A 26823-nucleotide genomic window follows, 5' to 3' on the forward strand; every position below is an offset into this window, starting at 1 on the left:
CTTCAAAGAAGACATAAAAAAGGCCAGTAGGCACATGGAAAAGGCTCAGCATTGTTGGTCATTAGGGGAAGGCACGTCAGAATTACAAGATACCACTTTATACCCACTAGGAGAGATACAATAAAAAGATAGGTAATACCAAGTATTGGCAAGGATTTGGAGAAGTTGGGTGTTCATACTTTGCTGGTGGGAATGTAAAATGATACAGCTTCTTTGGAAAGTAGTTTGGTAGTTCCTCAAAATGTTAAAATACAGCTTTCATATGACCCACCAATTCCAATTCTTGATATGAATCCCAACACTTGATATGAAGAGACATGAAAACATCTACATTAAAAACTCTATGCAAATGTTCATAGAAGCATTATTTACAAAGTCAAAATGTGAAAACAGCCCAAGTGTCCATCAACTTTTGAATGGCTAAACAAAATGTGATATACCCCAAAAATGGGATGTTATTTGAACATAAAAACGATTGAAATCCCAATACAGGAAGCTAAAACATGGTTGATCCTTACACATTATACTAAGTGAAAGAAGATAGTCCCAAAGATCACACTGTATGAGCTCATCCGTGTGAAATAGAATGGGAAAAATCTAAGGAGACATAAAGTAGATTTCGTGGTTGCTTGGTTCCTTAGGGCTTCGGGGGTAGGGAGTGGTACAGAATAAGATTTCAGGAGGGATAGATATGTTCTAAAGCTAGACTGTTTTGGTGATTATGTGACCCTGTGAATTCATTCAAAAACATTGAATCATATACTTTAAGTGGATAGTATGTGAATTATATTTCAGTAAAGTTGTTTAGGTGGTCAATGTTTGTAGTTTCCTAATAGCACAAAGGATTGTTGGGAGTTGGAAAATTCATCTTTGTAGATAATTAAAATTGTTTCCAGTTATGATAAAAATAATGTTGGAAAGAGTGACAATGGACTGGCAACTAACATATTCAAAAGATAAGAAGTAATAACTCAGAGTAGATAGTTGCAATAAGAAAGATAATTTGGTACTATAATGACACGAGATATAAAGCTGAGTGCTTTTACAATGGAGAGGGAGAATGTTCTGGAAGTAAAATGAGAAACATCAACTGAACAGCTGGGTTTGAGGCCCAAGTTACCAGAGGTGCAAAAGAGAAATCAGCTGCCACTTAAGAGGGTCCACAGAAGTGAGGTCATCAAAGGAGAGCATTATGTTTTTAATAGGCTTTAATATTGATCATAAAATACATTTCAACTGCATATTGGTAACTTGTTATTCGTTTCCTACATGGCCCTTTTTTCTGTTAACTTTTTTTGCCCACTAATTTTAACGTTTCTTGAAGCTTGAGTTTGTTTTATAAATTACTTGATCAAGGTAGTGTTCTCTTTTTACATTGCTAATATAAAGGCTGCATACTTAGTCAATTATGATTTATTCATGGTTTTGTGATAGATTAAGGCGATGTGGATACTTACCAGGTAAGATTTTCAAAAAAATTTCTTTTTTGAAAAATAATTGATTTGTTGTTAATTGCTCATAAAGATCTCAAAAATCTTGGAGAATTTGAGACATAGATAAGTGAATCTAAAGATGTAATGTGTCTTTAAAACAAGAATTACTCAATAAATACCTCCATTTCTAAAGTCAGTTTTGACTATTCCAAAGATTTGTGAAAACTGTAGGTGTTGCCGTTTGTGCCGCTCTTGTAAAGTTATTTAGTCTTTTGCTGCTACTCCCCATGAAGTTAATTTGGTCATCAAACAGTATAATTTGCATAGTAAAAATTTTGGATTTTTAAAATGCAAAGGGAGTAAATTTATTATCATCTCTTATCTTCCAAGCCTGGGCAGTATTAAAAATGATGAGCCTGATACTATCATGACATGGACTGTTCAAAAAAGATACTGCTCATTGGATCATAGTTAGGCTTACTAATAGCCCTTGATGTTGACATTACATTTGGTGTTTTGTTATCAAATTTATGTTCATCAAGTCTTCATGGGATATTTTCTCCATTTTGCAAATGAAAATCCTAAAACTTAAAGAGTTAAGTAGCTTGTGTAAAATCACGTAGCATATTGGTAGAGTTCAAATTCATAGTTGTATCAGGTTCTAAAATCTCATTTAAACTGTTTTACTGCCTTGATGAACTTGATGAAAACCAACTCTTTACTCTGTGTTAGGAACTAAGTTCACAGTTTATCATTAGTTTGGAAGAAATTTTGCTCATTTTAGAATATTCTGAAAAATAAGCTTTGTTTCTATCTAAACTTTGTTTCTTTCTAAACTCTTCTTTTTATGTATTAGGACGTCTTGCCTGGCTGGTATACTTAGTTGGAACAGTTGTTGGTGGAAGATTAACATATACCAGTACAGATGAACATGATGCTATGGATGGAGAATTATCCTGTCGGTAAGTAGTAGCCATATAATTTACAGAAATTTCCTAAGTATTTAGAAATTTAGTTATTGAGCTAGTACTATGAGCTCAAGCATTTTGGACTTGGCCTTTTAGGGAAGGTATTATTTTCCTTTCTATTGATGAGAAAACCAGGGCTTAGGGCTTAAGTGATTTGTAGGAGTCATGTCAATGATAAATAGTACAGTCAAATATATTCATATGAATAATATGAGTGAACTGGTTTTCCATATATTGTAATTGATTTTTGATAATATATTTCTTTTTAAAAATTGATTTATTTGTGTGTTTTTGGCTCGTCGCTGCATGCACTGTTTCTGGCCGCAGCAAATGGGGGCTACTCTTTAGCCGCGGTGAGTGGCTTCTCCTGTTGCAGAGCACAGGCTCTAGGTGCGCACGCTTTTAGTAGTTGTGGCCTGTAGCCAGTTGCAGGTCCCTGGCTCTAGCACACAGGCTCAATAGTTGTGGCTCACAGACTTAGTTGCTCTGCAGCACGTGGGATCGTCCTGGATCAGGGATCGAACCTGTGTCTCCTGCATTGGCAAGCAGATTCTTTACCACTGAGCCACAGAGAAGCCCGAATGTCTTTCTTTATAACAAAATAATACATATTTTTCTGAACGCTTTATAAAGTTTCAAATGAAAAGTTACATATTAATTTGAAGATAACGACTGTCATTTGGTTAAGGTTTTTGAGTCTTTTTAATTGATATTTGAAAGTTGTGTATATTACATGTGTATTTTTCAACTTTTTTTTTAACACAAATTGTATTATATTTAAATATTGTAAACTAAAATGGGGATACTAGTACTGATAATTAATAATAACCCAGGAGAAAGGAGTGGTGACCCCACAAGAGACTGACCGAGGCTTACCTGTGAGTGTCTAGGAGTCTCCAGCAGAGGCGAGGGTTGGCAGTGGCCTGCTGCAGGGTCAGGGGCACTGGGTGTAGCATAGTGTGCATGGGATGTTTTGAAGGAGGTCGCTGTTACCTTCATCCACTTCACTTCAGTTGCTTAGCTGTGTTCAACTCTGCGACCCCATGGACTGTAGCACACCAGGGTTCCCTATCCTTCACCAACTCCCGGAGCTTGATCAAAACTCATGTCCATCGAGTCAATGATGCCATCCAACCATCTCATCCTCTGTCAACCCCTTCTCCTCCTTCCTTCAATCTTCTCCCAGCATCAGGGTCTTTTCCAGTGACTCAGTTCTTCACATCAGGTGGCCAGAGTATTGGAGTTTCAGCTTCAGCATCACTCCTTCCAATGGATATTCAGAACTGATTTCCTTTAGGATTGACTAGTTTGATCTCCTTGCAGTTCAAGGGGCTTCATTACCTCCACCATAGTTTGGTCTCAGGTCAACAGAAGGGAGGGAACAGAGCCCCACCCATCAAGAGAAATTTGAATTAGAGATTTACTGAGCATGTCCCCAGCCATCAGAACAAGACCCAGTTTCCCTCTCAGTCAGTCTCTCCCATCAGGAAGCTTCCATAAGCATCTTGTCCTTATCCATCAGAGGGCAGACAGAATGAAAACCACAATCACAGGAAACTAATCAAATTGATCACAAGGACCACAGCCTTGTCTCACTCAATGAAACTATGATCCATGCCGTATATGGCTACCTGAGACGGATGGGTCATGGTGGAGAGTTCTGATGAAATGTGGTCCACTAGAGAAGGGAATGGCAAACCACTTCAGTACTCTTGCCTTGAGAACAATATGAAAAGGCAAAAAGATATGACACTGAAAGATAAACTCCCCAGGTTGGTAGGTGCCCAATTTGCTACTGGGAAAGAGTGGAGAAGTAACTCCAGAAACAATGGACAGACAGAGCAAAAGTGAAAACAGTGCCCAGCTGTGGATGTGACTGGTGTTGCAAGTAAACTCCGATGATGTAAAGAGCAATACTACATAGGAACCTGGAATGTTAGGTACATGAATCAAGGTAAATTGGAAGTGGTCAAACAGGAGACGGCAAGAGTGAACATCGACATTTTAGGAAATCAGTGAACTAAAATGGACTAGAATGGGTGAATTTAATTTAGTTGATCATTATTTCTACTACTGTGGGCCAGAATCCCTTAGAAGAAATGGAGTAGCCCTCACAGTCAACAAGAGTCCGAAATGCAGTACTTAGGTGCAATCTCAAAAATGACAGAATGGTCTCTGTTCGTTTCCAAGGCAAACCAGTCAATCCAGTAATCCAAGTCTATGCCCCAACCAGTAATCCTGAAGAAGATGAAATTAAATGGTTCTGTGAAGATCTACAAGACCTTCTAGAACTAACAACCAAAGAGGATGTCCTATTCATCATAGGGAACTGGAGTACAAAAGTAGGAAGTCAAGAGATACCTGGAGTAACAGGCAGATTTGGCCTAAGAGTACAAAAATAAGCAGGGCAAAGGCTAACAAGAGTTTTGCCAAGAGAACACACTGGTCATAGCAAACACCCTCTTCCAAGAACACAGGAGATGACTCTACACATGGACATCACCAGATGCTCAATACTGAAATCAGATTCATTATATTCTTTGCAGCCAAAGATGGAGAAGCTCTATACAGTTAGCAAAAACAAGACTGGGAGCTGACTATGCCTCAGATCATGAACTCTTTATTGCCAAATTCAGACTTAAATTGAAGAAAGTAGGGAAAATACTAGACCCTTCAGATATGACCTAAATCAAATCCGTCACGATTATACAGTAGAAGTGACAATAGATTCCAGGGATTAGATCTGATAGACAGAGTGCCTGAAAAACTATGGACGGAGGTTCATAACATTGTACGGGAGGCAGTGATCAAGACCATCCCCAAGAAAAAGAAACACAAAAAGGCAAAATGGTTGGCTGAGGAGGCCTTACAAATATCTGAGAAAAGAAGAGACGCTAAAGGCAAAGGAGCAAAGGAAAGATATACCCATTTGAATACCAAGTTGCAAAAAATAGCAAGGAGAGATAAGAAAGCCTTCCTCAGTGATCAGTGCAAAGAAATAGAGGAAACAACAGAATGGGAAAGATTAGAGATCTTGTCAAGAAAATTAGAGATACCAAGGGAACATTTCATGCAAAGATGGGCTCCATAAAGGACAGAAATGGTATGGACCTAACAGAAGCAGGTGTTATATATACATATATAATATATAATATATACACATAATGCATATAATACATGTATGTATAATATATACATGTTTATATTATATACTATATATTATATATTTTATCATATATATTTAATTATATGATTTATATTAATTTATTAAATATATTAATAATAGTAATCAATAATAAAATAATAAAATATATTTTATATAATATATATTCATTATATTATATATAATATATAAAAATATAATATAGCAATACATTATATTTTATTATATATAATATTACTATAATTATTACATTAATGTATTAAATATAATTATAATAATATATTATATAAAATAATATGTTATTATATATGATATAATATTATTGTATAATTTATTACATAATCTTATAATATATAAATATATAATAAAATATATAAAAGAAATATATATAATATAGGAATATATTATGTAATAAATTATATATATTTATATATATTATATTTATAAATATATATTATATAAATATATGTTTATATATATTAAGAAGAGGTGGCAAGAATATGCATGAGAATTATACAAAAATGATCTTCATAACCCAGATAACCATGATCACTCACCTTGATCCAGATATCCTGGATTGTGAAGTCAAGTGGGCCTTAGGAAGCATCATTGGGAGCAAAGCTAGTGGAGGTAATGGAATTCTAGCTGAGCTATTTCAAATCCTAAAAGATGATGCTGTGAAAGTGCTGCATTCAATATGCCAGCAAATTTGGAAAACTCAGCAGTGGCCACAGGACTGGAAAAGGTCCATTCTTATTCCAATCCCAAACAAGGGCAATGCCAAAGAATGCTCAAACTTCCACACAATTGCATTCATCTCACATGGTAATAAAGTAATGCTCAAAATTCTCCAAGCCAGGCTTCAATAGTATGTGAACTGTGAACTTACAGGTGTTCAAGCTGGATTTAGAAAAGGCAGAGGAACCAGAGATCAAATTGGCAACATCCACTGGATCATAGATAACGCAAGAGAATTCCAGAAAAACATCTACTTCTGCTTTATTGACTATGCCAATGCCTTTGACTTTGTGGTTCACAACAAGCTGTGGAAATTTCCTCAAGAGATGGGAATACCAGACCACTTTACCTGTCTCCTGAGAAATCTGTGTGCAAGTTAAGAAGCAACAATTAGAACTGGACATGGAACAGCAGACTGGTTCCAAATTGGGAAACGAGTACATCAAGGCTGTATATTGTCACCCTGCTTATTTAACTTATATACAGAGTACATCATGAGAAAGGCCGTGCTGGATGAAGCAGAAGTTGGAATCAAGATTGCCGGGAGAAATATCGGTAACCTTAGATATGCAAATGACACCAACTTTATGGCAGAATGTGAAGAAGAACTAAATAGCCTCTTGATGAAAGTGAAAGAGGAGGGTGAAAAGCTGGCTCAAAACTCAACATGGGTGGCATGGATGGCATCCAGCCATCACTGTATGGCAAATAGATGGGAAAACAATGGAAAGAGTGACAGACATTTTTTCCGTGGGCTCCAAAATCACTGCAGATGATGACTGCAGCCCTGAAATTAAGAGACTCTTGCTCCTTGGAAGAAAAGCTATGACCAACCTAGACAGCATATTAAAAAGCAGAGACATTACTTTGCTAACAAAGATCTGTCTAGACAAAGCTATGGTTTTTCCAGTAGTCATGTATGGATGTGAGAGTTGGACTCTAAGGAAAGCTGAGCGCTGAAGAATTGATGCTTTTGAACTGTGGTGTTGGAGAAGACTCTTAAGAGTCCCTTGGACTGCAAGGAGATCCAACCTGTCCATCCTAGAGGAAATCAGTCCTGAATATTCATTGTAAGACTTTGGTGTAGCTGAAACTCCAACACTTTGGCCACCTGATGAGAATAACTGACTCATTGGAAGTGACCCTCATGCTGGGAAAGATTGAAGGCAGGAGAAGAGGACGACAGAGGATGAGATGATTGGATGGCATCACTGACTTGATGGACGTGAATTTGAGCAAGCTCTGGGAGTTGGTGATGGACAGGGAAGCCTGATGTGCTACGGTCTATGGGGTAGCAAAGAGTTGGACACTGAACTGAACTGAATTGAGTACTCATGATAGTATCTAATTCATTTTGGGCCGTTATAAGGACTAAATGAGTTAATAATTTTAAAGTGCTTAAGACAATACCTGGGAAATAGTAAGCGCTGTATTACCAAAAGAAACTCCAGAACAATTCTTCTTAAAAAAATCAAACATTATATTATGAACATTTTACCTGAACATTAGGTAAAAAATGAAGTAGAAATTGTTAGCTGCTCAATATTCTAAGCTATACCGTAATTTAAATATGTCCTTGCTTTGGAAATTTTAGGTTGTTTCTCAATTTTTCCTTATTACAAAGGTGAATATTCCTTTAGCTGTATCTTTATATAGATCAAAATAATTTTATCAGAGTTATCCCCTAAAGCTGAGTAGCTGGTTGAATAGTATATATATAGCACTTTAAATGCTCAGTACACATCACCAAATGGCCTCTGGAAAAGTACCAGTTTATCCGCTGAACCCAAAGGCTGTGAGAAGTTATGATTTTTTTCTGCAGTTGAACACTAGGTGGTAGGATTCTTATCTTTTCCAATTTATATATAACTTATGTCTCATTTTTATTTGTATTTCTTTGTTTAGAAGTGGTATCAAACATTCTTTTCCATTCCTTTTCTTGCCGTTTCTATTTTTCTTTGTGCTTTTTTATTATATTTAGAGTGTATCATTCATTTGGTTTTCTTTATCTTTCCTAATTTATTCATAATTACTCAATATATATCAGTATATATCAAAGATTGTAATATTTTGCTATTCATTTTGAATATGTCTTCTATATATATTTTAGTGTTTTAGAAATTTCTTTTTTACTGGCTTTAAAATATTTACATTCCTGGAGAAGGCAATGGCAACCCACTCCAGTATTCTTGCCTAGAGAATTCCATGGGCACAGGAAAGCCTGGCAGAGTACAGTCCCTGAGATCGCAAAGAGTTGGACACGACTGAGCGACTAAGCACACAAAATATTTATATATTCAAATCTGAATTTTTTTTCTTTCATGTTTTTAAAACACTAATTCATTAATTTGGCTGTGTCAGGTCTTAGTTGTGGCATGAGGGACTTTTAGTTGCATCATGCAAACTCTTAGTTGTAGCATGTGGGGTCTAAGTTCCCTGGTCAGGAATCAAACCCAGACCCTGTGTTGGAAGCATGGAATCTTAGCCACTGGGCCACTAAGGAAGTCCCTATCATATAGTTTTAATGCTCATATTTAGGAAGGTTGTTCCGTACCTGGATAATAAAAATATTCACCTATATTTTTTCCTGGTTCTTTAACAATTTCAGCTTTTTATATTTAATTTTTAATATATTCAACATACATTTTGTTTTATATGCTTTTTTGAAAGTTTCCAAGGTATTAACCAGTCATTGTCAACTTCACTCTCTACAAATTTAAAATGCCATTTAAATTTTACTCAGAATTCTTATGTCTCTTTCTAGGTGTTTCATTCTTTTCCACTGATCTTAGAAGTCTCTTAGTATATCATTATTACCCTACTGAAGTCTTTAGTGTGATATTCTCCCTCACTATTATTTTTTTAATATATTCTTAAGTGTTTAATACATTTGTTGCCATTTTGAATAGAAATTTCTCATTTCATACCATTTTTAACCTTTAAGCTATCTCATTTCAAACTATCTCAATTTGAATCTGAATAGAAAGTAAATATTTTAGTTTTTCCTAAGATTCATTATTTCCAATATGAAACCACTTTAAAATATGAATAGGGACATTCTCAAAATGATTTGTTTAATTTTAAACCAAGTGAATAATTTGCTTCTGTACCATCTTTTAATATAATATGACATATTTAGTAAAGTGAAAATTAAGTATAATTTTGCATAATTATTTTGATTCTTTTTTTAAAGTTTTCATCATCAAATAGAAAGTTACCCAGTGGCACTATTTTCCTAAAAAAAATATATATATATATATATAATAGGAAATGAACAAAAGTGGTGTGTATTTGCCAAGTAGAAAATTTTAATTTTTTTCTTTAAGCAGCAAATGCATTTATTTAGCTTTAAATAAGTTTTGTTTTGTGTTTAGTGTGTATTCTCTAGAAAACAAAGCCTTAGGTGCAGTTTATCAGCTAAAGTTTTAGGGAGAATGGAGAAAAGGATACATTTTCAGGGAAGAAAGAAGGAAGGAAAAGTGAGTGAGAAAATGAGAGAAAACAATTTTCACAGATTGCATTTTTGCAGATTTGTGTACTTGCTAAAATTTGTTAACCACCAAATTAGTACTCATGCTAGTGACTGCAGCCATGAAATTAAAAGGTGCTTGCTCATTGGAAGGAAAGCCATGACAAACCTGGACAGCATATTAAAAAGCAGAGACGTCAGCGTGCTGACAAAGATCCATATAGTCAAAGCTGTGGTTTTTGTAGTAGTCATGTATGGATATGAGAGTTGGACCATAAAGAACGATGAGCACCAAAAAATTGATGCTTTCGAATGGTGCTGGAGAAGACTCTTGATAGTCCCTTGGGCAGCAAGAACGTCAAACCAGTCCACCCTAACGGAAATCAACTCTGGATATTCATTGAAAGGACTGATGCTGAAGCCTAAGCTCCAGTACTCTGGCCACCTGATGCGAAGAGCCAACTCATTGGAAAAGACCCTGATGCTGGTGATAGCTTACGGTAAACGGTGTCGAATTTGTGATCTCCAAAGAAGAAGATTTACCTTCGGGACCAGGGACCAGGCTTGGTCACTCAAGAGCTTTTGTGTAGCAGAGTTTTATTAAAGTGTGAAAAGGGACAGAGGAAACTTCTGACCTAGACATCAGAAGGGAGACGTAGACTAGCCCCTTGCTAGTCTTAGCAAGGGAGCTATATACTTTTTCAGTTGGTTATTACAGTAAATCAAAAGAATGGCTCAAGGTTGTAAAGATCTTACCAGAGCCACTCCCACAATATACATTTTAAGATAATAGGATTAGTCAGAAGGTTCTCAGGAAGGATACATTGTTGTTATATAACCCTTAGTACAGAGTTTAAGCTGAGTTGTTTTGTTGTGTAATCATCAGCTCGGCATAAAGAGGAAAAATATTTTATGTGACTAAGACCAAGGAATGTAGGAAAAAAATATTAGTCCTTTCCTTCTTCTTGAGAATTCCCGATCCCTTATCTCCTCCTTGAGAGCCCCAGACCCCTTTCTCCTCCTTGGGGACCCTGGACTTCTTACCAACCTGCCTAGGAATTGACTCTCATTTCTCCCTTTTCTTTTAGGAGAATTATGTTGTCAAGGGAAAGGAGTGTCATTTTCATTCCATAACTACTTCCTGCTGTGATGGGGTGTTGTCCCTACATTGTTGAGGCAACATATTCTCCTAACTCTCATATTGAGGGTCTCTGATCCAGGAGCCCTAAGTAATAGTTGGAGGAAGCTGTGGCACTCATAGGAGCTTGAACAACCATTTATAACCTAAAAGCTTTCAGACGATTAGAAACAAACCCCATTATACAGTTACAGATGTAAGGCAAGATAGTCATTAAACCAAGTTAAATCATAATCAAAATTAAAAGTTACGTTATGTCCATAGTTACATCAGTCCATCTTGTGATTGTTAGATGTCATCAGATAAAGAAGAGACGTCACATATGATTGTTGCTGGTGAAGGCATTCGCAGAGTTGAATAAAGTCCTTTCCTTGAAGTGGAAAAACCCACCATGTTAAGCCTTCAATTGATGAGGAAGTTGAAAAGCTGAAAGCTGAGTCACATAGTTAATTCCAAGGCTTCAAGATCTATGACAATATCTGTGCACAAAAACTGTCTGTCATTGAGATAATCCCATTTTGGGGGAGTGCAGTTCAAGCCCTCATAAAAGTATGGGTTAAACTTTAAACCAGCTGTCTTGTATTTCCTGAGTTAGCTTATGCAGATATCTCTTAATAATGTCATTAGCCTTTTCTACCTTTTCTGAAGATTGGGGTCTCCAGGAACAGTGCAAGTGATATTCTATTCCTAGAGCTTTCGACACCCTTTGAGTTACAGCAGCTTTAAAGACGGAGCCAGCGGATATTGGCAATTTGATCTCTGGATCCTCTGCCTTTTCTAAAACCAGCTTGAACATCTGGAAGTTCTCGGTTCATGTATTGCTGAAGCCTGGCTTGGAGAGTTTTAAGCATTGCTTTACTAGTGTGTGAGATGAGTGCAATTGTGCGGTAGTTTGAGCATTCTTTGGGATTGCCTTTCTTAGGGATTGGAATGAAAACAGACCTTTTCCAGTCCTGTGGCCACTGCTGAGTTTTCCAAATTTGCTGGCATATTGAGTGCAGCACTTTCACAGCATCATCTTTCAGGATTTGAAATAGCTCAACTGTAATTCCATCACCTCCACTAGCTTTGTTCGTAGAGATGCTTTCTAAGGCCCACTTGACTTCACATTCCAGGATATCTGGCTCTAGGTGAGTTATCACACCACTGTGATTTGTGTGGATCACAATAAACTGTGAAAATTCTGAAAGAGATGGGAATACCAGACCACCTGACCTGCCTCTTGAGAAACCTGTATGCAGGTCAGGAAGCAACAGTTAGAAATGGACATGGAACAACACACTGGTTCCAAATAGGAAAAGGAGTACGTCAAGGCTGTATATTGTCACCCTGCTTATTTAACTTATATGCAGAGTACATCATGAGAAACGCTGGGCTGGAAGAAGCACAAGCGGGAATCAAGATTGCCAGGAGAAATATCAATAACCGCAGATATGCAGATGACACCACCCTTATGGCAGAAAGTGAAGAGGAACTAAAAAGCCTCTTGATGAAAGTGAAAGAGGAGAGTGAAAAAGTTGGCTTAAAGCTTAATATTCAGAAAACTAAGATCATGGCATCTGGTCCCATCACCTCATGGGAAATAGATGGGGAGACAGTGGAAACAGTGTCAGACTTTATTTTGGGGGCTCCAAAATCACTGCAGATGGTGACTGCAGCCATGAAATTAAAGGGCGCTTACTCCTTGGAAGGAAAGTGATGACCAACCTAGACAGCATATTAAAAAGCAGAGACATTACTTTGCCAACAAAGGTCCGTCTGGTCAAGGCTGTGGTTTTTCCAGTGGTCATGTATGGATGGGAGAGTTGGACTGTGAAGAAAGCTGAGCACCGAAAAATTGATGCTTTTGACCTGTGGTGTTGAAGAAGACTCTTGAGAGTCCCTTGGACTGCAGGGAGATCCAACCAGTCCATCCTAAAGCAGATCAATCCTGGGTGTTCATTGGAAGGACTGATGCTGAAGCTGAAACTCCAATACTTGTCCACCTTATGTGAAGAGTTGACTCGTTGGAAAAGACCCTGATACTGGGAGTGGTTGGGGGCAGGAGGAGAGGGGATGACAGAGGATGAGATGGCTGGATGGCATCACCGACTCGATGGGCATCAGTTTGAGTAAACTGCGGGAGTTGGTGATGGACAGGGAGGCCTGGAGTGCTGTGATTCATGGGGTCACAAAGAGTCGGACACGACTGAGCGATTGAACTGAACTGAAAGACGGAGTCATTGTTACTCTGAACTTTAGAGTTTAAGATCCCACTTACATGATGAGAAGTAGCTACAGTAAGATTTTGTCCATTAGTAAACTTATGACTTTAGGTATTAGCGAAACAATAGTAGCAGTTAACCTTAAGGAATGTGGCCTTAGCCTTTTTTTCAGTAAGGAACTAAACTCTGATCCTGTGGGCAAGCTCAAAGTTGAAGCCTGCAGAAGAACAGCTTGAAGAACCTTAAAAGCCTTTTGAATCTCTGGGGACCAAACCAGCTTCTCAGTTTGGGCCTGCTGATGCTCAGTTATAAGTTTATATAAAGGCCGGGCAAGTTCCCCATAACCTGGAATCCAAATGCGGCAATAGCCTGTAATGCCGAAGAATCCTCTCAGTTGTTTTAAAGCCATAGGTAGAGGATGATTTAATACAGGTTTAACTCTAGAAAGCAACCTTCAAATCAATGACTGAAAAATATTTGGCTCATTCAGGAATTTCAGACGATAAAGTATAAGGATAAGGCACTTATTATTTGTATATCTTAAACAAGTCACCATTTATCGTTTGACTTTTTTTACACCCAAAATAGGAGTGTTCATGGACTATATAAGATTATTATAGATAATTAGTGGCCCTTGTTCCTTTAAATTTTCAATGATGAGTTTTAACCCTTCCTTAACCTTGAGCTTTAGTGGGTACTGCTTTTGATGTGGAAATAGGTGAGGTTCTTTGAGCTTGATAATGACAGAAACAGCATTTTGTGTTCTACCCACAGTTTTTCCATCAGAAAGATTGTGGGCAGGAGGACTAGAGGATGACAGATGATAAAATTGTTGGATGGCATCACTGATTCAGTGGACATAATTTTGAGCAAACCCCAGGAGATAGTGAAGGATGGGGAAGCCTGGTGTGCTGCAGTCCATGGGGTTGCAAGGAGCCAGACACGACTTAGTGACTGAACAACAACAAATTGTAGTCATTCTTGGTTCTGTGCATAGTGGCTAAAAATTTGAGTTGCCCAATGTACATTTTCACAGCTGAGGTCGAACAGATGGTATGTCTTCTTGTTTCAGCTCTCATATCATAAATGTTTCCTTTCTGCTTTCTGATTTAGTGCCGTATTTTTCATATTTTGTCCTTTCTGTCGGTGCTTTTTCTGTTTAAGATGTTCCTCCAGCATAGTGCTGAGGTGCTCTTTGGTATTCCTAAGCACAAGAAGGCTGTAATGTGCCTTACAGAGAAAATACGTTTGTTCGGTAGGCTTTCTTCAGGGGCAAATTTTAGTGCTCTTGGCTATGAGCTCAAAGTTAATGAATCAAAAATATATATTAAATAAGGTGTCTTTAAACAGAAACACATAAAACAGGTTATGTGTTGAGTAGTTGATGAAAATATTGTGACCAGAGTTCCTCAGGAACCTATTCCTTTATTACCTCTAGGAGCAGTGGTTTAGTATTTGCTAATTCAGTTTTTACAGCAATTTTATAGCACATAACTGCCATAAACAATGAGAATCAATTATAAAAGGTGGTGCATTCCACACCTGGTTGCTCACTTTTACAGTTTTTCCCAGAGACCACGTGGAACAGATATGTTTCAAAACAGTCCATCTTGGTGGTGGCAGGGGGATGGGGACTAAGGGCAAGCCGTTTATCTCATCACTTATTTCTGTGTCCTGTTTTTTAGTGGTTGAAATCTACTCCTGGAGTGTTTAACTTTTCTATGCTTCTTAGTTTTGTTCCTTGGCCCCTTTGAGGAGATGCTGGGCATGCTAGAGCTTCTGTTGGTTCTATTGGTTGGAGGTAGAGGCTGGCTGGAGCCATGGTAGGCCTTTGCGCTCCCCTGAGTGAGGATTCATAACTTCAGGAACTGTATGAATCTGTCCTGGGGCTACAGGGCAAGTAGTTGAGCCCGGGAATGAGATGAGGTGGTGGTGGGAATGGTGGGTGTTTAAGCCAAGCAGATTCAAGGTGAGGTATGTACCAGGACTTATATATTTTGTTTAGAAAAAAACAAATATGTGTTCTAACATACTGAGATTTTAAATTAGATAAGAACTGTGTTTTATGTAAAAATTTAAAATATCAATTTCACATGAAGAAATTCCAAGTAACTAGAACTGTAATACTATTTGCCTTCTGTGTATTATTGTTAGGTGATAACCATTGTAACTCCTGGGAAAACACTACAAAATTAGAAGTTCAGAAGTTCTTGCTAAAAATTTATGTTATTTTATCAGGAAAAGGTTGATATTCATAAAAACTTTCAATGTCATGATAATGACATTTAAGACATGTTTAAAATTTCAAAATATGCTACTTTGACTTAGCAAATAAGGATGTTTGTGCTCATGCCATACAGTTCTAATTAAATAAAGATAGTATAATGGTTATCTCACTTTCAGTCATCATGACCAGAATATGAACGTTCTGAGAGATTTCCTAGAGATCTGTCTTACCCTGTGCCCTCTTTACTTTGCTTCTGTCTGCACGCTCCTCTCAGTCAGGGCACCCTCTGCTTCTCCATGCTGTTCTCAGCTGTTCTTCTCCCGCTCGTTCCTCGTTATTCACTGAAGACTTTTGCAACTAGCTGTGTTTTGCTCTCTATGTCCCAGACCCTGCTGTGGTATAGACAAGTGTCGCTTCTTTTCCATTCAGTAGTGTTGCTTCCTCTTCTCTTGTCAGAAACTTCCAGTGGCTTTTTCTGTCCCACATGAGAGAAATTCCAAAATCTTGGCCATAATGGCCTGGAGTGTACAGTGCTACTTCTCTGACCTTATTTCATATATTTTGCCATTCAACTCAACTACATACACTGCCTTCCTTGGTATTCTTAAGAGTATTACTAATGTATTTTCACTTTAGGGGCTTTGTGCTTCTCTTCTGCTTGGAATGCTTTCTCCCAGATTTTATATAGTACTCTGTCACTTCAGTCAGGTCTGTATCCAGATGTCTCTACCTCTTTTGACCTCCCTTTCCAAAATAACATCCTTATCCTACTCTATTTTTCTTCTTAGTACTTACTATCTCTTAATGTTTAGTTGTTTATACCACTAGAATAGGGAAGGAATAAGCTTTATCTGCTTTGTTCACCCCTGTATTTTTATCTCCTCTGTGTGGCAGAACCTAAACTCAGAGTCTTCTCTTAATCTGTTGAGCAGTGTAAAAATATTACACTCTTCTGTAGATAGGTACTACTGTGTGTGTGTGTGCGCTCAGTTGCTCAGTCATGTCTGACTCTTTGTGACTCCATGGACTGTATTAACTTCCTAAGATACATTTTTTTCTTAACCTTAACTGAACCTTCAGCATGGCTCAGTGATTCTGTTGTTTTAGTAATTCCTGTCGTCTGATTCCCAAACACTTATTGAACTGGTTCTCTTGCAAGTTTTATCCCACAGTTCAGTTCAGTTCAGTTGCTCAGTCATGTCCGACTCTTTGTGACCCCATGAATCGCAGCACGCCAGGCCTCCCTGTCCATCACCAACTCCCAGAGTTTACTCAGACTCATGTCCGTCGAGTCGGTGATGCCATCCAGCCATCTCATCCTCTGTTGTCCCCTTCTCCTCCATTTCTTTATACTTGGATGGTGTGCTTATACTTGAATCAAAGTTATTTAATGTATTTTGTATTTGTATTCCCTTCATGCTCCAAAGATAATTTAAGATAAAGGTAAAAATAAATGTAGGCCACTAAATTTAAACTGCACGTGAATATTCAATAACCTCACCTAACCTATATACAATACAAACTTTGGTGTTAAGCATTTGTTATTGGTGGCCACAAATCTTTGAAGAGTACTATGGCAGAGATTACTAGTTCTCTTGTATCTCTTCTTTCCTTCTTCTGCAGTAATAGAATACCTGAAATGTTTTTCTGGGCATTGGCCATCTGAATAAAGACTAGATTTTTTATAATCTCTTACATCTGGGTATGGTTAAGTGATTATATTCTGGGCAATTGAATGTAAGTAAACGTGGTATGTGTAACATATATGCACATGGGTTTATCTGAAGAATCCATCTTAGACCATAAAGTGACTGGGTGAGTGAAGGCAAGTATAACAACAGGATGGAGGGAACCTGCGTCTCTGAAACACCGTGGAACACCAGGTAGTCCTAGAACATTGCCTTGGATTTTTGCTTGAGAGAGAAATAAACATCTATGTTGTTTAAGCAGTTGTACTTTGGATATCAGTCACTTGCAGCTGAACTTCCTGTATTAATGCAACTATCAAAGCTTATTTGACAAAAGGATCATGTACACCCCTGGGAACTTTTTCCTACTCTCCTGCTTGGAATATCATTGCCTCTTAAGCAAATGCAAATCACCAGCTTAATATGAGTTGTAAAGGCACCCCAGCAAACTTGTCTTTTGGTTTCCTGTCTTCCTCAGATTTTTGGAGTGTATGCTATTTAAAGGAGATAAAAGTAAACAAGCAGTTGCACAGAATCAACAAAGAACTAGAGTAGGAAAAGGGAAGTCCTACTTATAAGAATTTAAAAGCAGGATGTGCATTTAGTTACTTAAAATCACCGGAATCCAGAGATGAGGCTTGGTGTCTGTATTTATTTAACTAAAACTACTTCAGCAGTCTATGCATTGACCGATATGTAGACTTTAAAAGCTAGCTTTGTTTCTCCTTTCAAAATCAAAGAATAAATACTTCTTTAGAAAAACAAACCTGGTTGACAATATGATTCTTAAATCTGATCTTTCTTAAGCTTTCCTTCATAAATTTTAATAGCATTAAAGATATTTAGTGAGTGAAGTTACTTTTAAATAAGTAGCTTAATTTAGCTATTTAACTATAAAAATGGTTGCCAAAATATTATTTCTTAACACTTTGGCAGTAAATACCAAGATTTATAAAGAAGTTCATTTTCTGTAAATAAGATATTTTCTTTCTAGAACTCTTTGCTGGTAGGAAAAAGGACAGTAGTTGTATTTCGGAGAAATATAAGTTTATATTCAAAATGAGATTATGAAAACTTGACATAGCCTTAATTTTATGTGGCGTTTTAGAAAATTAATAATAAAAAAAAAATAATTGGGCAAGACATTTAGTGAGACCGATCAGTGGAATAAAATAAAATATCCAGAAAGTAATACAGATTCACAAATGGACCTAATGTATATGATAAGGGGTAATTCAAAATGGTGGGCAAAAATAGACTATACGAGAAACAAATGGGTGTTGAAGCAGCTGGGCAGTCATCTGCAAAAAATGTTGAGCCATATCTCACAAGAGATGTTCAAGATTAAGTTTCAGTGTATCATAGCAGTATATATAAAAAGATGAAATATAAAAACACCTCAGATTTGGGTAAGATGTTGTTCTTATTGCAAAATCCATAAGAGTTGTCAGTAGGTTTTTCGTTTATTAACTAAAAGGAAACAAGATGATTGATGGCCACAGTTTTGGAAGTTTTCTGCATGTAATCTTTTAGTAATTAAAAATTATAATGAATTATTAATAAAAGACACCTTAGTGAAACCCTAAGGAATAAAAGGGATTGAAGGAGGACCACAGATGATGGACACAAGGAGGTCTCCTGGTATGCAGAACATTAGTTGTTATGAGATTAAAAAATGATAAATATTAGAGATACCATTTTTTCAGATTCCAGTAAATTCTAAAGTTTAGTATCACTCTGAATTATCTATGTGTATAGACACTGTCCTTTACTGGTGACCAGGAGTATAAGTTATTTCAGTTTCATTGGAAGGCAACTTCTTTTTTTTTTTCCATTTATTTTTATTAGTTGGAGGCTAATTACTTTACAATTTTGTAGTGGTTTTTACCATACATTGACATGAATCAACCATGGATTTACATGGGTTCCCCATCCCGATCCCCCCTCCTGCCTCCCTCTCCATCCCATCCCTCTGGGTCTTCCAGTGCACCAGCCCTGAGCACCTGTCTCATGCATCCAACCTGGGCTGGTGATCTGTTTCACCCTTGATAGTATACTTGTTTCAATGCTGTTCTCTAGAAAAAGAGACACAGATGTACAGAACAGACTTTTGGAAGGCAACTTCTTTGGAATAGCTGTCAGAATTATAAATTCATACTCTTTAAGCCAATAATTTGACTTTTACTGTAAGGTTTATATTATAACTGCAAATGTGTGGAATGATGTGTGAAAGATTGTGAATTGCAGCATTTTTGTAACAGCAAAATATTATAAGCAACTTTAGTGTCCATCAGCAGAGGAATGTTGAAAATAATATGGTTAATGGCAGCCCACTCCAGTATTCTTGCCTGGAAAATCCCATGGACAGAGGAGCCTGGCGGGCTACAGTCCGTGGGGTCACTAAAGAGTCAGACATGACTTAGTGACTGAGCACACATGTTCATATAATGGAATGTTAAGCAGCTGTAAAAAGAGAATAAGGAAGTTCTTTATATCTGACATGAAAAAATCTATAAGGTATATTAGTAAATGAAGAAAGCTAGGTTTAACAATATAACAGTATAGTATGCTTCATATGTGTAAAGAGTTGGGAGGAGAATAATTAGTCATATTTGCCTGTACATACATTTAAAAAGTCTCTGAAACGACACAGGCTGTTGACAGTGTGTATGTGTATGTTCTTGTGTGCATACATGGATGGAAGTGGATGGGTTAGGGCTGGACCCAGTTGCCTTTGTACAATGAGAAAAAAAAGTAGATACTATTTCCTCTGGAACTTCTATTTCTGTCTCTTAAAAATTTTATTATGGTATGCTGATTTTGTTAGTACCAGGCACTTGGCAGCCGTTCTTTGAAAAATTTTAAGGAAAATAGATATAGGAGGATTTTTTTTTTGTGGGGGGAAGGGTGGGGGAAATCCTAGGGTAAGCTTTTTATTCTAGTAAGTTTTTCTTTAGGAAATTTAACTTAGCCTTTAGTTCATTTATGATTTTTGATATAATAATTGCATACTTATATTTAAAATGTTTAATTTTGTTAAGATCATCTTGTAATTTATTTCGGGTAAAATTTTTATTACTCGTTAAGAAAGTGATATAGCTTGATGGGTGTACCTCTTAATTATTTTTTTTTTTGTACTTTGAACCATGTGAGCTCAAAATATATGATTTGATGAAAATATGTTGTAATGAAAAAATACACAATTACACATTCAATATCACTCTCCTTTACTAAAATGTTTTATAAATATATATGTTTTTATACATATTTAAGTTAATATGTATGTTTATATGATATATAATGGTAGGTGTTTAGCATATAGATGTTATATGTTTATATGTATATCACATGTATTTATATATAAAATTTAGTAAATTAATGATTGTATGTCCATGTAGGTTTCTAGACATGTATATGTATGTGTTAGGAAAAAAGGATAGAAGGAATTTGACCAGATTGTAGTATCTCTTAGTGTAGGATTTCAGATGATTTTTGAAATATTTTGTTTATAAGCATTTGTATTCTTTCACTTTTTATATTATATAAAATTGTTGGTAAATGTTTTAATATTATTTCTCTAAGAATTTTTTACTGAAGTCCTTTTTTTTTCTTCATGAAAAGAGTTTTTCAGCTTATATCTTTAATGGATACCGGATTGCCTCAGTGTTCTAATGAGAAAATAGAACTTGCAATTCTGTGGTTCTTGGATCAGTTTCGTAAAACATATGTTGGTGATCAACTTCAAAGAACCTCAAAGGTAGGTTTTTACTAGAGATTAAAACTAGTATTATTGAAGAAAAGATGTTCACATGTAACACCTTTAAGCTGAATGATATATTTGAGCAGTTTCCACATAAAAAATTAATTGATCAATTGAAGTCAATTGATTAATTGTTATTGAAGGCAATGTGAAATTGCTTATCTTATGCTTAGATTTACTGTTGTCTTTGAAGATTGATTGGTAGTTAGTGAATATTTTTTATGTAGTTAGTCATTAAATAGTTAAGGTTAAAACACCGTACTGAATTTTGCCTTATTGTATTGTATTTCAAGGTTTAAAACTTAAGATTTACTCTTTTAGTAGTTCTGAGAGGTATTTATTTTGATATTTATTTATGTGATTTCTAGCATATTTTCCACTCATTCCTCAGCATTTTTACATGATAAATGATGAGGACAAGAAGAGTAAGAAGACAAGCCTTTGAGAGGCCACAGTTAACCTACCTTAGTGAAGGGAACACTTTTACTCTGCTAGTTGAAAGTTTTAGCATGATGTTTGGGTAACTTGATCTGAAGACATTAAGGTATTATTGAAGGTGTTTATATGAACCTAACCAGATATTTAGTAGTACTGTGACACTTGAGTAAGATCCATTAAGTGTTTTTTACCTTCCACAAATCCTTCTCTGTAGTAAGTCCTAAGAATATTCTTACTTCTTTGTATTTGTAGTTTGTATTAATAATGTTGAAAGATTAAGTTCTAGAAGAAGCTTTTTATATTGGACTGAGCTTTTTTGTCTTTAGAAAATTTAGCTTAACCTTCAGTTCATTTATGGTTTTCTCTTAACAGTAGTTGTATCAGTCAGTTCAGTTGCTCAGTTGTGTCCGACTCTTTGTGACCCCATGAATCGCAGCACGCCAGGCCTCCCTGTCCATCACCAACTCCTGGAGTTTACTCAGACTCATGCCCATCGAGTCGGTGATGCCATCCAGCCATCTCATCCTCTGTCACCCCCTTCTCCTCCTGCCCCCAATCCCAGTAGTTGTATAGTAGTTTGAAAAGTCATTTGATTTTGTTAAGATCATCCTTTAGTTTATTTCAGGTTTTCTTTGCTTTTCAAAAAAGTGATGTAGCTTGATACTTTCTTTGTCCAATGTACTGTGATATTTTATTGCTGTTTCAGGATTTTTTTCGTTCAGGATTAATATTAATAAAATTTTCTTAAAATTAAACTAATACTGAATGAGACTACTAGGGAGAAAAAAAGAGTAGCTAGATATAACTGTTTTAGGTTGACAATAAGACCAAGGAGAATCAGACAAAAATTATGTAGTATGAAATTTATACATATGGAATTATGATAAATTGTCAGGTTTTAAATGTACCCAGAGAGTTTGTATTTTGCTTTTGCAGAAGTGAATATGCTGGAAATATTACTTATCTAATACCCATTTGGTCTGGGTTTTAAGTCAAAACAGTGTAGAGTGGAAAAGCCTTCAAATTATTGTGTTTAAAGTATTTGGAAATAAATATGTAAAATGAAATTTTTTAAGGCAGTGAGATTTGAGAAATTTTTTTTCCCAAAGATTCTTGTTATGTGTATAACTTTTAATACAAGGTAATTGTGGAAGAATGAGTCATAAAAGATGAGTATTTCTTTTCTGAAATTGCTCACGTGTTAGGAACAAAGTACATCAGAAACACGCCATCAGGCAGGGGTGTCTTTAGTGTTCATTTTACTCTGACGTGTTGGCGCATCTTATTCTGTTTTAAAGGAGAATTAGATGATGTTATTTCTGAGGCATTCATACTAAATAACCCTAAAGTGAAGCCAAAGCTTTCCACTTTCCTTTTCTTTTTGGCTTTTCTGCTGATCTGCCTTAGTGGACTGTTTTGAGAGAACCTTAATGTCTGGTCTGGCACTCTAGGAATTCTTCACATTCTCTCTAGGTCTTATAACAAGCCTGCAAAGTTGGCATTATTGTTCATATTTTGCTCTGCATACTGTTTTTCTGTCAACCAACTATGGAGGACCAAATGAAAAAAAAATTTTGGTGAGAGTATTATCAAATTCCATGTTTAGTGTGTATTTATTTTGTACCAGGAACTGTACTAAGCTCTCTTAAGCGTTATATCATTTAACTGGATCATATAGAGTATGACTTAAAGTTCTTTCCAGTCTCTATGTATGTCATCAGTTTCATGCCTCAGTACTCCATACTTGTACTGCATACTTCATGTATACAAAACATTTTCCACCTCCTTTAACTGTCTACATTCTCTTTACATTCTGGACCTTTGAGAAAAAATGTTTCTTCTGCCTAAGACACTGTTTTTCAAAATTCAGCTTCCATTTCCCTGCCTTACTCCACTAACTCCTGCTTATCTTTCATATCAGATACCCCATCCTTTAGGATGCTTTTCTTAACCTAAATTCTAGGGCAGTTCCTTTTCTCTTTCCCCTCTTTTAACATTATTATACTGCATTGTAACTATTTATCAGCAAAACACATATAAACTACAGTTTGGTTTAGGACTGTTCTGCCTTCTTTATTATTTTCACCTCCACATGCTTCGCATATTGCTTGTATGCTTTCTGATCATGGCTAAATATATGTATGTAGTGGAATTTTATAGGAATTGGGTCTAGATATCATGTATATTACTTCCAGGTAATAAAGGATATGTTTTTGAGTTGGAAAATGATGCCTACTTTGGTGAAATTGTTTGACAGTTTTAAGTAAGTTATACCATTACTAAGCATCTTGAAAATTTTATAAAAGCCTTTATATACAAGATAATATAATTTATAGAAGTAAATGCTCCAGGAACCAAGGTGGGAATCATTGAAATGTCTGAAGTAATGTATAGAAGTATGTCCTTTAAGTGAGAAAGAGAAATCATAAATAGTGTCTGTAGACATTAATTGACCAATTACTCTGTGCCAGAGACTTTGCTGGGCACTTAACATGCATCTAATTTCATCTCAGGAAAACTCCATGGAAATAGTTATTTTTATTAACATCTCCATCCCTTTTTACAAATGTGCAAACTGAGGCTTCAAATGGCTAATTAATATAATTAACTAGTTGAATCTAGATTTGAACCCAGGACATCTGATAGAGCCTTTGCTGCTTACCACTTTGCTGAGTTGCCTCTTGCTAAATCTTTGACTGGGGTATTGAATGGGTCCTTCAGACTCAACAGGTTCTAAGAAGAAACTTGCTGTCTTAATGGAGAAGGAAATGGCTACCCACTGCAGTATTCTTGCCTGGGATGTCCCATGGATAGAGGAGCCTGACAGGCTATAGTCCACGGGGTCACAAAAGATAGCAGTTAAACAACAACAAGGCACTAGTCACATAGACTGCTGAGCACTTGAAATAAGGTATGTTATAAGCAAAAAATGCACACTGGACTTCCAAGACAAGTTTAAAAAAAATAAAGAGAAATAGAGTATACAACATCTTATAATCTTTATATTGACTATGTTAAAAAGCTATCTGGAATATATTGGGCTAAATAGAATGTTGTTAAAATTTTTTAAAAAGAGACCGGATAGATAGCTAATGAATGAGAACCTTCTACTGCACAGGGAACGCTACTCAGTGCCCTGTGGTGACCTAAATGGGAAGGAAATCCAAAAGAGAGAGGAGATACATATATATATATGTATGTATAGCTGGTTCACTTTGCTGAGCAGCAGAAACCAACACAGCATTGTAAAGCATCTAGACTCCAGTGAAAATTTTTAATAAAAAGAAATGGACTTTGCCAGCATGAAAACAGGAACCTTTTTGTGGAAGCCCTGAACTTTATATGTCTCAGAGAAAATAGCAGGATGGCGGAGAAAAAGTCTCAGCCTAATTTGGCCTAGTTGACAATAGTGGTTAATTCCACTTAAAAGAAAAATTGTTTAGCCTTGTGGGACTGATCTTATGACCTATATGTCAGGGTCTCCTATGAGCTAACCCTGATGAAAGGGTAACTGGTATGACAACTTCCAATGCTTCTAAGAACAGCTTGAGTTAAGTCTCTTTTTCCCAGGGCATGCCTCACATTCTCCAACACTGTTGACAGCTATCTCCTAAGACCTATCCAGAAGTCACAGCCCATGTGAAGTTTAATCTGGTAGGTGGATAAGCCCTACAGGACTGTGGGCTTCCCTTGTAGCTCAGTTGGTAATGAATCTGCCTGTGATGCAGGAGACCTGGATTTGTTTCCTGGGTCGGGAAGATCCCCTGGAGAAGGAAATGGCAACCCACTCCAGTATTTTTGCCTGGAGAATCCCATGGACAGAGGAACCTGGCAGGCTACAGTCCAGGGGATCACAAGAGTCGGACACAACTTGGCCACTAAACCACCACCACCACAGGGACTAAGTGGAAAGCATAATTTGTTTATTTCTTGTTGTAATGCATGACATGTTATCTTTTCTGATGTTCAAATGCATTAAGAGTTAAAGATATAAACTCTGTTTTTTGCTTTCTCACATTTTAAGTCTTAACACTTGGTAAAGCTAACTCTGATAAATATCGTTTTACTTAGAAATCCTAAAGTATGTTTGACTATATCTTATTTAGAGAAAAAGATAGTTTTTTAAATTAATAAAGTACATAGATTTTTAAAAAACAGAATGTAGCAATACTGTGTACAGAAACATTGAGTCATAGAGAGTGTTGGAGGTTGTGGCAAGCTAGAGTTTATGTATCTGTTCTGTAGGGCATACACAGATTTCATGTGACTGTAGCTCTATGGGATAAAGGCATACAGGAAGACCTGTGACCTTGGTCTTTACTCCTGTGACCAAGGTCAGTGTCAAAACAAATAATCTGAAAGTTTCCTGGATTCCTGTACCTCCCTGGCTGTTGACCTTGTGACCATCGCTGTACACTCAGGAAGCCCGGGGCAGAAGAGAGTCTCTGTAGTCTTGGATGAGTCTTGTGACCCCGCCAGGGTTTAGGTGGGATGGTCTTAATTGTTCTCCAGTGTTTGCTGCTACTGTGGCAGGGTTGACCTTAGCAAGACATGAAAAGTGGGAGATGGTTGTGTTAATATACAGTTGATTGATTTTCCCAAAGAAATGGGAGATCTAGGTTTTTACGTAGAACCATTTTCTCTCTTAACAGCTTTACTGGTTTATAATTGGAATAAACTGCACTTATTTAAACTGTGGGGTGTCCTTGGTAATTCAGTGCTAAAGAATCTGCCTGCCAAGCAGGGGACACAGGTTCAGTCCCTGAGTCAAGTAGATCCCTTGAAGAAGGAAATGACAACCCACTCCAGTATTCTTTCCTGGAGAATCTCATGGACAGAGGAGCCTGTTGGGCTACAGTCCATGGGGTTGCATAAGAGTCAGCCTCAACTTAGCGACTAAACAACTGTCTTCTGAAATGCTCTCTACCTACTTTTCTATTTTGAGGGAAAAATGACCTTGAACTCTAAATTTCTACTTTGCTCTTACTTCCTATGTTTGTTCTGTCTCCTAATCTAATTGATTTTGTTTTCTAAATATCTCTCAGTCCACTCCTTTCTCAAGCCCCTTCTTTTTTATCCTTGTTATTACTGCTTGTCATTTTTCACTAGATTTCAGAAGTCTTTTGGTTTTACTCTGTGTTTCCTTTTTGCCTCCTTCCAACCCATTTTCTATACTGCCGCCAGAGTAATCTTTTCTCTAGTAGAAAGACAGAGAGAATAGTGTAATGAATCTTCTGGTTTTGTTGAATATGAATGCTTTGTCACATTTGCTTCAGATCTATATAATTCAAAATTAAATGTTAAAAACATATTGGTCTGATTCTGTTCTTCTCACTTCTTGCTCAGAAATAACCACTAACCTAAACTTAGTGTTACTTTCATGCATGATTTCGTTCTTTCCCGTATTTCTATATATTGTTAATAAAACATAGTATTAGTAACTTTATAGAAAATTGTTAGGTAGTAACTTGCCTTTTTTGATCACCATTGTTTTTGAGATTTATCTATGATGATATATACAGTTTTAATTATTTTAATTAATTAAATGTAGTACTGTAATATATTACTGTAATAATTAAATATAGTACTGTAATATA

At 36.4% G+C, this 26823-nt stretch overlaps 1 protein-coding gene across 2 annotated transcripts in view; it reads left to right on the forward strand.

Annotated features, from left to right (window-relative positions):
• RANBP17 (RAN binding protein 17) overlaps positions 1–26823 on the forward strand; it is a 346604-nt gene that overhangs the window by 73585 nt on the left and 246196 nt on the right. For both annotated transcript variants that reach the window (XM_061129445.1, XM_061129446.1), the window contains exons 13-14: positions 2290–2395; positions 20650–20785. In XM_061129445.1, coding sequence (XP_060985428.1) covers positions 2290–2395; positions 20650–20785 — 242 coding nt within the window. The remainder of the gene's footprint in view (positions 1–2289; positions 2396–20649; positions 20786–26823) is intronic.

Source organism: Dama dama, chromosome 25, assembly GCF_033118175.1.
Source record: "Dama dama isolate Ldn47 chromosome 25, ASM3311817v1, whole genome shotgun sequence".
NCBI classification, from domain to species: Eukaryota; Metazoa; Chordata; class Mammalia; order Artiodactyla; family Cervidae; genus Dama; species Dama dama.